Raw genomic sequence first — 16,160 nt, forward strand, 5'->3', positions numbered from 1 at the left:
GCAACCAGGGCAGACCCTGCTTAGCTAAGCCACCCCCGCCTCTTTTTAGCTGCCTTTATTTTTATTTTTTTTAATGTTTAATTTTAACTTTAAAAAATAAATTTTAAATTTTCCATATGTACATAAACAGCAGGTGTCAAACTATAACAAAAGCTTTCTTCAAAATATACATATATTTTTTTCTTCAAAAAACAAATATTTTTAAGGTGAATTGTACTGTTTATACTTTTTAATTTTAATGTTTGTGAGGCATATGTTAACCCCCCCGCCACACACACACACACAGAGTATTTGCACCTATTCATCCTTTGTTAGCTTGCTTTCCTAACCTATATGGTATTTGGGGCAGAGACCTGTGCTGTTTTACTTGTGTTATTCTGTTAAACACACTCACCAAAAAACATGCAGAAGGCCAAGTGCATTGAGTCAAGAACAGTTCCATTGTTTAAGAATGGAACTGCAATGAACAGAAGCAGTCTATCTTGAACTGCCAGTTCTTGGGGTGGGGCTCAGTGTTCCCTCTAACGCTGCAATAGCCTTTGCTCGGGGATTATGGGAGTTGTAGTCAACATCATCTGGGAATCCCTGTTAGAGGGAACTCTAGTGGGCAGTTGCTCTCCAAGTGCTGCTTCTGGGTTCCTTTGGCGATCTGGTTGGATGGATTTGGCAGAGCCATTCTGGTTAGCATGGAAGGCAGAGAGGCCCAGTCTCCCTCTGGCTTACCGCTTCATGCTGTTTCTGCAAAGCCTCCCCCTTTAGAGGCAGTATACCTGCCGTTGCAAAGTCGCTGTCTTGGGCCTTGGACCATTTAGTCCCTGCTCCAATCGCGGGGTGGGGGTGAAGAAAAGGAAGAGGGAGAACAAGGTTATGTGCCCAAGGTCACCGACCGAGGCCACCGCGGGACTCGAACCCGCGGACCCGGCCTCGCTCTCCGCGCTCGCTTCCGCCTCCAGCGGCTTTCTCCACGCCCTCCTCCACTCGCGGGGACTACTTTGGCGAGCGACGAAGCGGGGTGATGGTGGTGGTGCTGGAGCCAGACCTCGGGCCGCCCGGACTTCTTTTTTACCCCCGTCACGTGAGCAGGACCAGGGCGCCCAGCTGGGGGGGGCCGCTGGGGACGGAAGTGGCGTCACCCCCACCCAGGTCGCATGATGTGGCAAAAATAAAAAGGGGGGCGGGCGGAGGCCGCGCGCACAGGGGCGGGCCTTCGTTCGCGCAGAAATAGAAGCCGAGGGGGAGAAAGAAGTCCCTTTCCGCCGAGCGTCTCCTTCCGCCGCTGAGGAGGATCAGGAGCAGCCAAAGCTGCCGCCTTCCTCAGGACGCCCTGCTGCGATCCTTCCGCCGCGGCGCTCTCTCGGGCGGCAGGTGAGGCAGGCAGGCGAGCGGGAGAGAGCGAGCGAGGAAGAGGAAGGAGAAGAGCCGCTGCCACCACGCTATCCCCTCCGTGAGGAAGAGGAGGAGAAAGAGTCTCCCGTTTGCCGCTCTCGGCGGTCCCCCGCAGGAAGAAGGAAAGGAGGAGGCGGCCAGTCCGCCTCTGCGCCCCTCGCCGGCCTGGAGCCCCCCAACCCCAACAACGCCTCCGCCGCCATGGCCCAGATCCTGCCCATCCGCTTCCAGGAGCATCTCCAGGTAGGGCACAGGGACCCCCAGGGCGGGGCGAGGGGGAGGGAGGAAGGGGAGAAGCGAGTGGCGGTCCCTCAGTCTGAGGGGCGCGGGGTGACAGGGGGCGCCAGGCCTGGGCCTTGGCCGGGGCTACAGAAGCAGGGGCATCTCCACCCCTTGCCTGGGCGGCGGGCGGGGTGGGGGCAGCCCGGGGCTGCTCGGCAGGCAGGCGGGGAGTCCTTCACCAGCCAGGCCCGGCCCGGGGCCACCCGGAAGGGGCTCCGGTTGCGGGCGTGCCGGGAGCGGCCCTTCCGGGAAGAACCGCTCGGCCTCTGTAGCCGGCTGCCTACACCCCCGCCCCGGCTTCAGCCCCTTCCTATTCTCCCGCACACGCCTGCCTGCTCGGGGTGTGTGTGTGTAGGAGGGGACCTGGTTTCATGGCCTTTTTGACAGCGGCCCCGCTTGAGTGGCGGCGGCGGCGGCGGTTCCTTCTCCCGCCGTGGAGGAGGCGGCGGCTCTGGTTCTCCTTGGCCGGGTGCTCCCTTTCTCCTTCTCCAGCGGGAGGGGGGCACTCGAGGTCTTGTGGCGGCGGGGAGCAGGGCTGGGCGAAGGCCCGTCGTGCTGCTGCGGTCCTCTCCGCTCTGAGTGCTGCGTGGGTGAGCCTGGATGCCTGCCTCCTGGAGCGCCTGCTGGGCGGTCTGGTATCAACGGAGGAGGAGAAGGCGGAGGCGGCTTCGTCTCTGCCCTGCTGCATTCCAGAGCGGGCTGCCCTCCTCTTGGTCCTGGCTCAGAGGGAGCCCCTGAGCGGCTCCTTGAAGCCCCAGTCTCTTGCAAAGGGGGCGAGGGCATTTGCTGTGCACTGGGCGCAGGCCTGCTCAAGTTAGCGCCCCCCCCCCCGCTGGTTTTGGACTACAACTCCCATGAGCCCTAGCCATCGTGGTCAAAAGCCAGGGATTATGGGAATTGAAGGCCAACATCTGCAGGAGACCCGAAGTGGAGCCGCCCTGCTCTAGTGGGACCGTGTCTCTTCTCTCCACACACCCCCAAGAATGCTTTGATCTGCAGTCTAAAACTCAGGCTGATCCCATTTTCTGTGGGCTATTGCTTCCGTTTCTCTGGGTTGGGAAGGCCCAGGCAGAGAATGGCCTGGCCAGGCAGCAAGTCTCCAGAGCCGGAGCAAGCCGCCTCCACCCCCAGTGTTGTGACGGGTCAAGTGGTGCAGCTAGATGCCTTCCAGATGGGTAGCGCCCTGCAGAATGGGTGCTGAGCAAGACTCTTCTCCTCCTCCCCACCCCCAGAAGTGCCTGGCATTCTGCCCCACTCCCCTTATGGCCACGATGGGGTCAGCAGGGATTTGAACTGGCAACCTCTGGCTTGCTAGTCAAGTCGTGGACAGAAAGCTTCCAGGGAGGTTTACACAGCAGAATGAATGAGAAGATGGCCTTGTGTAGGAGGAGGGGGAGGCGTGGCTTTGAATAGGGGGCGTGGCTAGGGAAGGAGAGGAGCTTTGGTTGTTCAGGGGCATTCCCTTTGACTTCCTTGATGGGACCAGTTGTGGGGGGGGGGGGGCGGTAGCCCCACTCTTGGGGCAACATGGCAGTGGGGGCAAAGTCTTCCACTGTTGGGGCGCCACATACTGCCTGTTGCGATCTTGCTCGTCACTTCTAGACCCTGCAGTGCCGGGGAAATGTCGGTGGCCTTAATTCATACTCTTCTGACCATGTCCTGGAGTTTCTTGGTGTGTGGTTGCTGGAGTAATTTGCCTTGGACTTCATTTAGTGTGTAATTGGATGGCCGCTCTAGAGTGGATGGATTTTGAAGGAAGCTTGTGTAACGGGGAGAAAATGCTGCTGGGTAACGTTCTTGTAGCAGCTTGGCCAATCCTGGCTCATAGATGCCAGCGGTTGTTTCTGGAACCTGGTTTTGTGTGGGGGCCAGGGATCATGCCAAGGAGGCTGTGCAGAATGAGAAAGCAAAATGTGCCCGTGAGAGATGCCCGTGCTGTGGGGCACAGAGATCCCGCTCTGCTGTGGCTTCAGCATTTGTGCTTCGAAGCACCCCCCCCCCCGCTTAGCAGGGAATTTCCCTACATGAAAAGGAGGGAACATTGTTTGTAAACCGTGATGTACAACCTGTGCACGAATCTTGGTGTGGATAACCATCCTTTTCCGGAAAAGGGAGATCCTTGCTTGAACCCTTAACAGCTGGGTTTTAGAACAGAGCCAATGTTGGGGGCTGATTTCTGGAAATATTTCTGACTTCTTGTGAGGGGTTCAGAAGGGCAGGAAAGCATTCATGGGGGTGTCCTCACCTTGTGCTCTGTTTTGCTGTGTGGAAACTGCTTTTGTGTGGTAAGGAGAGGGGGCATGGCGTTATTTTATTGAATGGCCATGGTTTGGTTGTGCTTCCCCCCCCCCCTTTCTTCCTTGGAAGGCAATGGGGCCTGTGCAGTGTTCCCTTCCCAGGTGGGCTTCTATCCAGTCAGTGGCCGGACCTGCTTAGGACCGCAGCATTGTGTGCCTTTAGACTAGGCCTGCTTAACTTAGGCCCCCCAGCTGTTTTTGGACTACAACTCCTATAATCCCTAGCCACAGTGGTCAATAGCCAGGGGTTATGGGAGTTGTATGCCAACATCTGCAGGAGGGCCGAAGTTGAGCAGCCCTGCTTTAGACTATGCCTCATCAGAGGGGATATTGCTCTTCTCCTCGCCTCCCTCCCCCCCACCGTCTGGCCTTGAGCAATTGGCTGCAAGGTGCTGTGATGTCATTGCATCCCACGGTGGGATCCCTATTCGGCTGGGATCATCCACAGAGGACTTAAAACAGAAAGTGATGCAAGCAGTAGTGATGCAAGCAGACACGCCTGCATATTATCTACATTTTATATCCCGCTCTTCCTCCAAGGAGTCCAGAGAGGTGTACTACATTCTACTACGTTCCTCTTTACAACAACCCTGCGAAGGAGGTTAGGCTGAGAGAGCCGTGACTGGCCCAGAGTCACCCAGCAAGTCTCATGGCTGAGTGGGGATTTGAACTCGGGTCTCCCCGGTCCTAGTCCAGCACTCTAACCACTACACCACACTACGTGGCATAGCCACGACCAAGGGTAGAATTCTGATTTTGTGGCTTTGGGCAGCTCTCAAGAGCAACCTGTCTACCTTAAATAGTCAAGGGTGCATTTTCTTTGTAAGTTTAGATTTAGTTTTTGGTAGCCTCTCTTGAAATGTTCAGCAGGTGATTTGAAAGGATGATGAGGGCAAGGAGCAGGAGCCTTTCAGTGTTTTCTCTAATATTTTTCATCTGTGTGCGGAATGAGTTTTGTCCTGGGCGGGAGTATCAAGGCAGTGGGGCGCACCTGCATTCAGAGTGGGGCCTTCCTGATTCAGCCTGAGCGGGATCTAAAATTAACTGTGTGGACATCCAAAAAGGTGTGAGCATGTGCACGCCTTAGAGGAACACTGGAGCGCTTAGAGGAACACTTAGAGGAACACTGGAGCCCTCCACATTGGGGTTTCGTTGCAGGGGGTCAGGTGCCTAGATACATCAGAAAACTGGCAGCATTGGACCAGCATTGCTAATTATACCCAGTCACAAGAGGCTTTCTCTAGGCTCTTTGGATGCAAGTCAGCTAAGCAGTGGCTGCCAGAGGGTAGAACCTGACCGAGTGGTCTTGAGCAGTGTTTCTCAACCACTGATCTCAGTCTCTGAGGCATCACTAATAAAAATCAGCCCCCCCCCCCAAAAACACACACAAAAACAAACCCATTTCAGGCCGGCGGGAGCTCTCTGGAGCTCATTTCCCGGCAGTCCTCGCTGCTGGATAACGTTCATTTTGCTTCCTTACTAATGGCTGGTCTGGGAAACTGTGCATGGATGATGTGCCGGTCCATGACTCCAAAAACATTGAGAAACACCGGGAGGGCGCCCTTTGCTAAGGATCTCTTGGGTGTGTGTCGCAGAGGACTCCAGGGCACACGTGGTGGGTGCATGCTGTGTTGGCCAGACCTGTTAGGCCTGTCTGGGCTGGGATCACCTTGGAACGCCTGCCGTCCTCCACCGTGGCTACCTGTTGCAGGGGGAAATGGCTTGTAGAGGGCAAGCAGGCTTGTTGGAGAAATCTGCTGGCCCAGCTTGCCTGCCTGGCCAGTTTTCAAAGAGCACCTGGTCCCTAGGAGCGTCCTTTGGAAGTCTCTTCCAGGATAGAACGACTGGGGAGCCGGTGCCTGTATTGAGGTTTGCTCAGCTGCTCCTCATACCAAATGCTGCTTGGGTTACAGAGGGACGGGCACTCCTCTGACAGTGTCTGGAGACAGAGAGCATGGTATTTGCAACTGCTGCAGGCTGGGTTCCTTGGCAAAGTCTCCTCAGGGTGCCACGGTGCTCGGCCTCTCTTGGCTGAGTGGAAAACAGCCCTCGGCTGCATTATTCAGGAGGCTGGCTGGGTTGTCTTCCGAAGAGACAGATGAAACCTGCTTCCCTGCTCACTTTCCCCGCTGGCAGCCTGTTCTTCTCCTTGCTTTGTGGTGTTCTGGCAGTGAAGGGGTCCCTGCCCGGAAAACTGGCCTCCCCTTGCAGAGTGTACATGCTGTGGAAAAACTTCCTTTTCGTGTGTGTGTGTGTGTGAGAGAGAGAGACCCTTCCTGCTCTTCTGCACGCAAGAGAGACCTTCCTTGTCCTTTCCTCTGAAAAAATCCTATAGAGGAGGGTTGGGGTGTGTGTGAAGGCATTATTATTATTAATAATAATAACAATAATCCGATTTCTATACCGCCCTTCCAAAAATGGCTCAGGGCGGTTTACACAGAGAAATAATACATAAATAAGATAAGATGCATCCCTGTCCTCAAAGGGCTCACAATCTAAAAAGAAACATAAGATAGACACCAGCAACAATCACCGGGGGTGGATCGGGCCAGTTACTCTCCCCCTGCTCAAGAAAGAGAATCACCATGTTAAAGGTGCCTCTTTGCCAAGTTAGCATTGAATGGCAATGCTCTTCTGCTCCGACTCCTGAACCCACCAGCGATGCTGTGCTCTTCTGCGTGTTTCCCACTCACGGATGACAAGTCGGGCTCGTAAACAGACATGGCTTGGTTGCCTCTGACTGAACGTTGCCCACTACTGCCCGGCAGGAAGCTTTTAAAAACGTGGTTTAAGTACCGTAAAACAAGGTCCAAGTCTCGACTCTTATTTTCATTTTTCAAGGTTTATATTTTTCCTTTCTTGCAAAAGGGAAGCCAAGGTGACTAATAAGAGAAAATCGAGCCACTTGTGGAAATGCAAGCTCTGTTCCTTTGGCTTATTCATTTCACATCTGCTTTGGGGAGTGGGGAAGGAGGTTCTTTCAGGCAGTGCCTGGGATGTGGAGGACTGATCCTGGTCTGCGTGGGCAGGCTGGGAAGAATGGGGGTGGGCTAGGAAGCGACTTGAAACTATAGCCACTGTGGTGCCAGAAAACAGTGCAGTGCTTGGGTTTCTATTTATGATGGAGGCCTACTGGCAGCCTTTAGAACCTCATTTAGAACCAGCATTTAGTATGGCTAGAGGGTAAAATTCCCAGCAACTTGGAAGCCATGACAATATGTTGGCAAATCACTTTGATTATTTGAAGTACTTGGGGTCCAGCAGGGATTTTGCCTCTGTGCTCTCCTAATTTCCAAATCGCTGCTTCCTTTAGGGGTGTCCAGTTGGATTGCCACCAACCTGTCATGGGCACCCACGGGACTTAGCAGCTAAGAAGGGGGCGATTAATCAAACCAGTGGGACTCCTTAACCACTGGATGTGTGAAGAGAGACGAGACCCAAACTAGAAAGGTCTCTTATGAATTTTTACCTAAGGATAGAGAGAGCTACAATAGAGATAAGGTCCTAGCAAGCAAAGCTAATTGAACGACTTCTAATACAAGCAGGTTGCCTAGCAGTGGGAGGCAGGAGGAGATGGGAAATTTTGTTACCAAGGTGCAGGGAAACCTTAAATGGCCAGTTTAAGACCTCTCCCGTCGATGCAGATGCGAGGGTTCAGTGAGAAGACGGGGTGGGGGGACGTTGCAGTGATGCAGAGGAAGAAGATGCATGTTCTGGAGCTGCCCTCTGAATGTTGGGTCTGGAGTCTTCTGGTTTAATACTCTTCTGGGTCCTGAACTGCTCTTGGGGTCAGCCTCTTACAGCCATCAAAACTTATAGTTATGGCAGCTCCGATGCCACCCGTCTGGGACTTCAGATGTCCTCAAGATCAGGGATGTTCAACCTTGGATTCCAGATGTTGGACAACTCCCATAATCCCCAACCAAAGGCCATTGAGGCTGGGGATTGTGGGAGCTGAAGTCCAATAACAACTGGAGACCCAAGATGGGGAATCCCTGCTTTAGATGTTCTCCTTTCACCCTCTCAGCATACACAGCCTCTTATCTTCTGCACCCCTCAGACAAAGTCACAAAGTCTTTATCAGTCTTTTTTTTTAAAAAAGTGGGGGGTGGGGGAGGAATTTGAGGGCAGAGGGGCAAGGTTGCCATTATACTAAATTGCTATATAGAATACAGATACATACCAGGTGTTTTGAATGAAAGACAGGAATACATATATCATAAGTACAAGGTAGCAGAAGTACAAGCTCATGATTCCTTACAAAATCAAAAGTTCATTGTTTCCTAGCTTATGAGTGAGGCTAATACATAAAAATAGCTCCCCAGATAACAGGGATTCTGCCAGTCTAATACTCCCTCCGTAGTTTGACCCAACGAGGTCGTTCATACACCTGCAGACCCGTTCGGTGTCTGGCAACCTTGATGAGCTTTTCTTTTCTGTGGTTGCTGCTGATATAGTAGGCCTCTATCTTTTAACAGGAATAGAAAAGTTTCTGCTTTTTTCGTGGCAAAAGCAGTGAGCCCCAAAATTGTAACCAACAAGGCCCTTAGAAGCAGGGGTGCAGCTAACTGAATGGCAGAAGTACCAGGAAGACTGTGGGCTCGGATCGTCTGTCTCCTAGATATATTTGAAATTATTGTTGGACATCATTGTTGGACATTTGGACGTTTCATAAATATACCAAACAGTAAGCTATTAAGACCACCTTAAGTGGCGCAGCGGGGAAATGCTTGACTAACAAGCAGAAGGTTGCCGGTTTGAATCCCCGCTGGTACTATATCGGGCAGCGGCAATATAGGAAGGTGCTGAAAGGCATCATCTCACACTGTGCGGGAGATGGCAATGGTCAACCCCTCCTGTATTCTACCAAAGACAGCCACAGGGCTCTGTGGGCGCCAGGAGTTGAAATTGACTCAACGGCACACTTTAGCTTTAAGCTATTCATATATTCCTGTGCTTAAATATATCTTGGGTTTTGCCAGGTAGGAATCAAAGTTGCAAATAGGAACACTTGGCTAACCACTCTAAGCAAAAGGGAGGCTTCATTATCTGGGCTTAAGAAGCGTGGCCTGAATCCAAAAAGCCACACAGCTAGTGCCGCACACCCAAGGAGGCCTTGCCTTATGGCAAACCCCTTTTTCAGACAGAGGGCAATTTAGAGTCTGGCACTCCAACAGGAAAGGGAACTCTAACTGAGCACAGCTGCAGCTGCTCTTCGGAGTGCAGCCAATGTATATACAGTGTTGGGCAGTTCCATAGGCTCCTCTGGCATGGCGTTGGGGAGTTCCATGGGCTCCACCAATTGGTGTTGGAAAGACCCAGGGCTTGGGTCTGAACATTGGCTCTGAGTCTCATGGCCTCTGGAAAATGGGAGGCTTGCATGAACTGAAACGGGCATCTCGATTTTCACACGCGGCTGCTGTATATTCCTGGCACTTGTGTGTCACTTCAGATGTTGACCAGTTGTTTCCTGTGGTGCTGAGAACAGAGGACCTGGAGGCCAGTGGGAAGCAAGGAGTACCCAGGTCTGGCCACTGTGTTGCAGGAGCAAGGTGGGGCCAAATACCTGCCGATATTCTGTACCATACAGCATGGCCGAGTGCTTTTTCCGGAGAGGCTTGCTAATCCAGGCAGATGCTGGAGCCAGGCTTCTCCTCTCGGCCAGGGCCGCAGCTGTGCAGACGGGCCACAAGAGTATAGATTAGGGAGTGGATGTTGTCTTCCACGCCAGCTTTAATTTGGAAAGGAGCTGCTTGAGGTATCTCTAGGAAGAGCCTGCAGCATGTGGAAGTGTTCAGGTCTGTGCCCGGGCAGAGGGAAGGGGCGCCCAGTTTTCAGTCCAGCAACGGAACCGTGGCTTTCATCCAGTTGTGTGCTATCAAAACGCCGTCTCAGCATTTTGGCGCTTCCTTTGGAAGGTGGCCGGGTGAAGCCCTCCACTTCCAGTGAAATCTGCTGATTTCTCTCCTGGAAGAGGTCACCAAGTTAGCTGCTGTCAGCATTTTCTGGAGTGGCGGATGTTGGGGTCCGTGGATAGCAGATCCAGCAGGCCTTCCTTCCGCGTGTCACAATTCACTTACCACAGCACTTGAATCATGCTTCCTCGAAGAACACTCCTGGGGGATGGTCCTGGGCTGGACGAGCTTCTGCTTGCTATACTTTCACCGAACTCTAGAGTTAGTTAGAGTTACGCCCTGGTGCTGCTCTGTACGGCTCTGCTGAGCAAAGCATTGCTCAAGAGTCAGCTTGATGCAATGGCCTTGGCTTATACCAGTCGCAGAGTTGGAACGAAATGGCTTCCGAAGGGGCGAGGCCCGTGTTCTGCTCTGGTTGCCCACTTATAGCGTACAGGCGCTGGGTGCGTTGGCCAGCTGCTGCAAGGGCCGCATGCCTTGGCCTCCTGCAGAGGTTGGACTACAATTCCCATCACCCCTGATGGGGGGATGATGATGATCCTCACCACTGGGGATGATGGGAGTTGTTGTCTGAAAGTGGCTGGAGGGCAGAAGTTGTGCATTGTGGATGCACAACTTGTGTATCGGGCTAAGTACAAACTTACCGGGCATGCATCTGAGTGTCATCAAAATGACAAGGCAGCCTTGGCACAGTCGTCATTCATCTGGATCCCTGTGTTGCAAGAAAGCTCCCTGGTGAATCCTCCATATTGGCTGACTGCAGAGCTTTCTGCAAGTTTCTGGTCCTGACCACTCCGCCGTCCACCACAAGCCGTTGCCTTCTGCATTGCTTGCCCCGCTCGGGAGGCCCTGCTTCCCGAGGCTCCTGGGTGTGTGGGATCCTAGGCTGCCTGCACAGAAGTTCTGCCTGTTTGCAGGAAGGGGCTCCCTGGGGCCTCTTAGCCCCTCTGTTTCCAAGGTCTCAGCCTCCCCACCGGCCACCATAAGAGAGAGACTGGAGGAGCTTCATCCACGGAAACGGCCAGGGGCCCGTCTTGCCCTGAAGGACTGCAGGTAGGGGAGCCCCAACTTGGCCGGGAGCTGGGCCCCCCACAACTCTCCGTCTGCTGAAGGGAGTGGCCGGGCCACAATATTGTGCGAGCGTCCCCCTCTCTGCTGCCTGCCAGGCAGCACTGGATGGTGGGCCTATGGTCTGACTCACTCTATGGCAGCTTCCTGTGTTTCTAAGATTTCAGTAAACAAAACTATCAAGAAAAGTTTTGAAATTGTTGAAGCCGAACACTGAAATGCCTTACTGAATATGTCTCATAATATTTCAGTCCCAATTCTTTGTTGGGCCAACTTGAGATTCATGCAGCTTGTAAAATCACTCAGCATGGTGTGGAAATGGAAGTACCCCATGTTGATCTTGCAAGCTGCATAAATCTCAGGTTGCTCCAACAGCCCAAGTCGCTTGGTTAGTAGTAAGCTAAAGTACCCTAGCACTTTTCCAGGAGTAAACAGAACGTGTTTACAAAAAGACAAGGCAAACCTGCTCAGTTGAATCCCAACCAGCTTAGAGCATCAGGAAACCTCCTGCAAGAACCACGTCGCTTGCTCTTGGGCACACTAGATCATGCCAAGTTTGTTCCCTCTCGAAGGTGAGCTTCTCAGCGGAACGAGCTCCTGGACAGCTTGAGACCGCAGAGGGTAGTCCAGGTGTCATCCTGGCCCAAAAGGCTGCTTGCGTCGTCTTCTGTCGGACTCTATCAAAAACAGACGGCGTTTGTTTTTGTCAGATGGCTTGGAGCACAGCCATCATATTTACTTATTTATTTGTTGTTTCTCTATGTGCACTCCTTTGGAAACATTTGTTGCAAAGGGGTATATAAATATTTGTTGTGGTGGTGGAGTTGTATTAGATGCTGTGGCCAGTTTTGCTCTGCATGTGTTCTAGACGTTGGCTTGTTCGATGGTGTACTTAAGCAGAGTTCCAGTCTTCCCTCTAAGGCATGCACATACACACAAGTTTTTTGAGGCCTGCTCAGTAAATTTTAGATCCCGCTCAGGTAGAATCAGGAAGGCCCCACACTAGGCCTTTGCAGTGAACCCTCCCAGGCTTTCTGCCAGTTGAGCACCGGGGGACACACCCTGTCCTTATCGGAGGCTACAAGGAAGGACAGGACAGAATGGAAGGCGAGGCCTGGAGTGGGGCGCGTGGCATGGCCCTGATAGTCGGGCAGGGTGCCCAGTGGTTTCACACCCACCTGTGGGGCTTCCACTGGAGCCCTCCTCACAACGACTGCTTTTTGGGTCTAATTTAAAAGCTGGAACATAAAACGTGTGTCTCCGGGAGGAAAATGGCTGGCTCTTGCAAAACCATGCCTTGATTAGCCAGTGGGCAAATGAATCAGTTTCTTGGTAGTTATTGCTAGCTACCGTTTCCCACAAATAAGGAACTGAAAGTGCACAAGAGCTGGGCCAGAAATTTGGTGGAAGGGGAGACCGGGGGTGGGGGGAGCTGCTCTTGGAGGCTGGTTGGCTGCCTGGCTGGCTGACGGCCTTGCCCATTTGTCCCCCCCCCCCATTCAAGGACGCTGGGCTGACGTGCGTGGGGTTCTCCCTGCTGTGTGGTGGGGAGAGAGGGGCGGGCTCTGAACGCAGCTGGAGTCTGAATCCAGATGGCACCAGTGCCTGAAACCTTGAGCTCTGGCAGTGTGTGTGTGTGTGTGCGCGCGCGCGCGCTCTGCTTCAGCCTTCCCAGATTTCCTCCAACAGTCGAAACAGGACCGTGTGGTTTGCGTAGCAACTGCTGCTTTTCTCCTGCTCAGCCGCTGTGTTGGGAAATGCGACTCCTGGCACCCAGTCCCTTCTCCAGCCGGGTTTGGAGGGCCAGCACCACCACTCTGTGGGGGCTGGATTGGGGAGTGTCCAGGGCACAGTTAACGCTGGGACTGCCCATGTTGCTTCAGCAGCCCTGCTATGGCTGCATCCCGTTTCTGTGGCCTTCTCTGCTGAGGCACCCCTGCGTATTTATTTATTTTATTGGACACATTTATATACCACCCAAGTTCGCGTGTCTGAGCGGTTTACAATAACACACTCACACACGTTAAAACAATGATGGATTCTCCAAGTCGAATTAAAAGCCTGGATGAATAAACGTGACTTTAACAGCTCTTTTAAAAGCTGTCAGATGTGTCCCCTCTAACTGTGATTCCCAGATGTTGTTGACTACAACTCCCATCACCCCCAAGCAAAAGGCATTGCAGCGGGGGATTCTGGGAGTTGTAGTCAGCCACATCTGGGAATCACAGTTAGAGGCAACACTGATGGGGAGGATCTTATTTCAGCAGGGAGCTTTTTATTCCAGGGGACGCGGGTGTGTCTCAGTCCCACTTAGCTGTGACGACAGAATATGTTTGCAGCTCAGAAATTCCTGGTTCCAGCCTTTGCATTTCCAGCAGTTGCAGAAATGGCTTTTTCCTGCCGTTGCATATCAGTGTTTCAGTAATGGCACCTCTTCCGCCCTGGACCAGGAGCCCTCTGGAGACTTGCTCTGCTTTCAGGCTGTGATGCCCCCGTGAAAGGTTGCTAGTGGCTGTAGCGTGAGCATCTTTCATCCCCGAGCACGTCAGTGTTTCCTGCGGGCTCCCCGTCTCATGGGAGCTGCGTTTGTCTGTAGGCAGCCAACTGCAGCAGGCCCTGCCAGCGGAATTGCCTCTGTTGCTGCAGGACGTGTGCCGTCTTCCTGGCTTTGGCCAGGGGCGGGGTGGGGAGGGCCCTGTAGTTCGCTGCTAGCCTTGGCTCCGTTTGGCTTCGGGGTCCCTGTATTCTTTTGTTGCCCCTTTCTGGCTCGAGACCGGTGTTCCCTCTAACTGAAAATCCCTGGTGTGGTTGACTACAATTCCCAGCATCCTCAGCCAAAGCCTACAGCAGCTAGAGATTCTGGGAGCTGTAGTCAACAACATCTGGGATTCCATCCAGGCTCAGCAGGGTCCCTTTGCTTGGGTTCCTGGACATGTTGGAATTGAGGCAGTGAACTGGCTGACCAGATAACTGGAGTGGACAGGAAGGGGCCCCATTTCATGATTTCCCTCTTTAATAAAGTAAAATTTTCTTTTTTGATCCAAGTTGATGGCACGAGGGCGAAAGCTCTCCCAGCTCCCTCTTAGGCCACCGCTCTTGCTACGTTTAGTGGCTGGGAAATGGAAGAATGTGGAGGGTCTGCCCACGGGCATGCGTTGTGGAGTGACTCGGGACTTGCTTGTGTTCTGCAGCTCCAGAACCTGGGCATCAACCCGGCCAATATTGGCTTCAGCACGCTCACCATGGAGTCGGACAAATTCATCTGCATCCGGGAGAAGGTGGGCGAGCAGGCCCAGGTGGTCATCATCGACATGAACGACCCCAGCAACCCCATCCGCCGGCCCATCTCGGCCGACAGCGCCATCATGAATCCCGCCAGCAAGGTCATTGCGCTGAAAGGTAAGGAAGATCTCCTTCCGGTCATGGGAATGCACTTCTGTCTCAACAAGAGTTCAGGTTCTGAGGCACTCGAGGGTTGTACTGGTGCATGGATTTCTCACTCCTTCCCCTCCTGTTAAAAAGGGGGGGGAGGGAGAAAAGGGCCTCCGCGAAGCCCATTGCAATAAATAGGATTCTTAGATCGCTCGGCTTCCTTGACGATGGTTTGAGAACAGTAGTGGTCGACTTAGCTGGTCACTCCTTGGTGGCTGGCCAGACTGGCCTGCTGATTTGGCAAGATTCGGACCCCTTTCCAACCGGAACCGTTATCAAAAGCCGTTGAAAGTCCGACACTCCGATTGATAGGGAGGTCTGGATCTTGGGGCTGCCAGTTCACCAAGCCTGTTAACGCGCATGTGGCTGGAGCCGCTGGGAAATGCAACTTTCCCAGCAAGTGAATGGAAACTGGGTGGGGAGGGAGAAGAGCCCGATGTGAGCCACAAGGAGTCGGGTTGGCGCGGCTTGCGAAGGCGGGAGGGCTCTGTGGTGGCCCCTTGACTGGCCCATGCGTGGGTCATGCTCCGGGGAGTGCTGTCGTGCTGGTTGGGTTCTCTCCCGAGCTTGTAACATGGCAGCTTTCTGCAGCAGTCTGCCTTGACCTTGTTTCTGGCTTGGGACACACAGCCTGTGGAGGGGTGCAGGAATGATGAAAGTTGCCGATTGTGAAAGAATTATGAAAGTTTCACTGTGAGAGGTGGCTTGCACATTCCTTGCCCCGTCAGTGGCTTCAGAAGCTGCTTGTGCCTGGGCTGGGGAAATGCCCTGGCCCCTGGGGCCATTCAGAACGCAGAGGCTGGCCTGGGCTGCCTCCTGTCTGCACCAGGGCTGCTCAACGTTTGGCCCGCCTTGCAAGTGTGTGTGTGTTTATTTAACTTCTATACCACCCAGACTTTCGTCTCTGGGTGGTTAACAATGACATAAAAACAATTAAAACAAATATAAAAGGTTAAAACAGTTTGACAGTTTAAAAATAGTCTAAAATTAAAACCTACAAATTAAAAAAGCTGAAAAGGCTTGGGTGAAGAGATGAGTCTTCAGATGTTTTTTAAAAATAGTCAGAGATGGGGAGGCTCGCATCTCAGCAGGGAGCGCATTCCACAATCTCGGGGTAGCGACCGAGAAGGCCCGTCTCCATGTGGCCACCAGATGAGCTGGCAATAACTGGAGACGGAGCTCCTCAAGTGATCTCAATGGGCGGTGGGGCACATAACGAAGAAGGCGATCTCTTAAATACCCAGGGCCTAAGCCGTTTAGGGCTTTAACTAGCACTTTGTATTCTGACTGGAAACCAGTTGGCAGCCAGTGTAGCTCGATCAACAGAGGAGTAACGTGGTCTCTCTGAGATGACCCAAAGGCCAACCTGGCTGCCACGTTCTGAACCAACTGGAGTTTCCGGACTACGTACAAAGGCAGCCCCACGTAGAGCGCATTACAGAAGTCCGGTCTGGAGGTTACCAACAAATGTACCACTGTTTTGAGGTCATTGATCTCATTGGTGTTGGCCTGCAGCTCCCATCATCCTTGGCTATTGGCCACTTTGGCTGGGGATTATGGGAGTTGTAGTCCAGGAACAGCTGAGGGGGAGGGGCTAAGTTGAACAGGTCTGGTCTGCACAGTGGCGGGGCTGCTTCAGCTCGCCTTTGGTGTACACACCTAAAGCCTCTTGATTTGGGCAGGTTGAAAAACCAGTGCACGATCCCTTCCCAAGTCTGGCTCGCCTCAAATCGGAGGGCAGCATGGAAAGGGATGAGTGGCGTTAGTCGGGACGAACTTG

At 53.1% G+C, this 16,160-nt stretch overlaps 1 protein-coding gene across 1 annotated transcript in view; it reads left to right on the forward strand.

Moving 5' to 3' along the window:
- The first annotated feature begins 1,439 nt into the window (after positions 1 to 1,439).
- CLTC (clathrin heavy chain) overlaps positions 1,440 to 16,160 on the forward strand; it is a 49,337-nt gene continuing 34,616 nt past the window's right edge. The window contains exons 1-2 of the mRNA XM_053274570.1: positions 1,440 to 1,629; positions 14,140 to 14,347. Of these exons, the coding sequence (XP_053130545.1) occupies positions 1,588 to 1,629; positions 14,140 to 14,347 (250 nt within the window). The 5' untranslated portion in view covers positions 1,440 to 1,587. The remainder of the gene's footprint in view (positions 1,630 to 14,139; positions 14,348 to 16,160) is intronic.

This window comes from Hemicordylus capensis, chromosome 12, assembly GCF_027244095.1.
Source record: "Hemicordylus capensis ecotype Gifberg chromosome 12, rHemCap1.1.pri, whole genome shotgun sequence".
NCBI lineage: Eukaryota > Metazoa > Chordata > Lepidosauria > Squamata > Cordylidae > Hemicordylus > Hemicordylus capensis.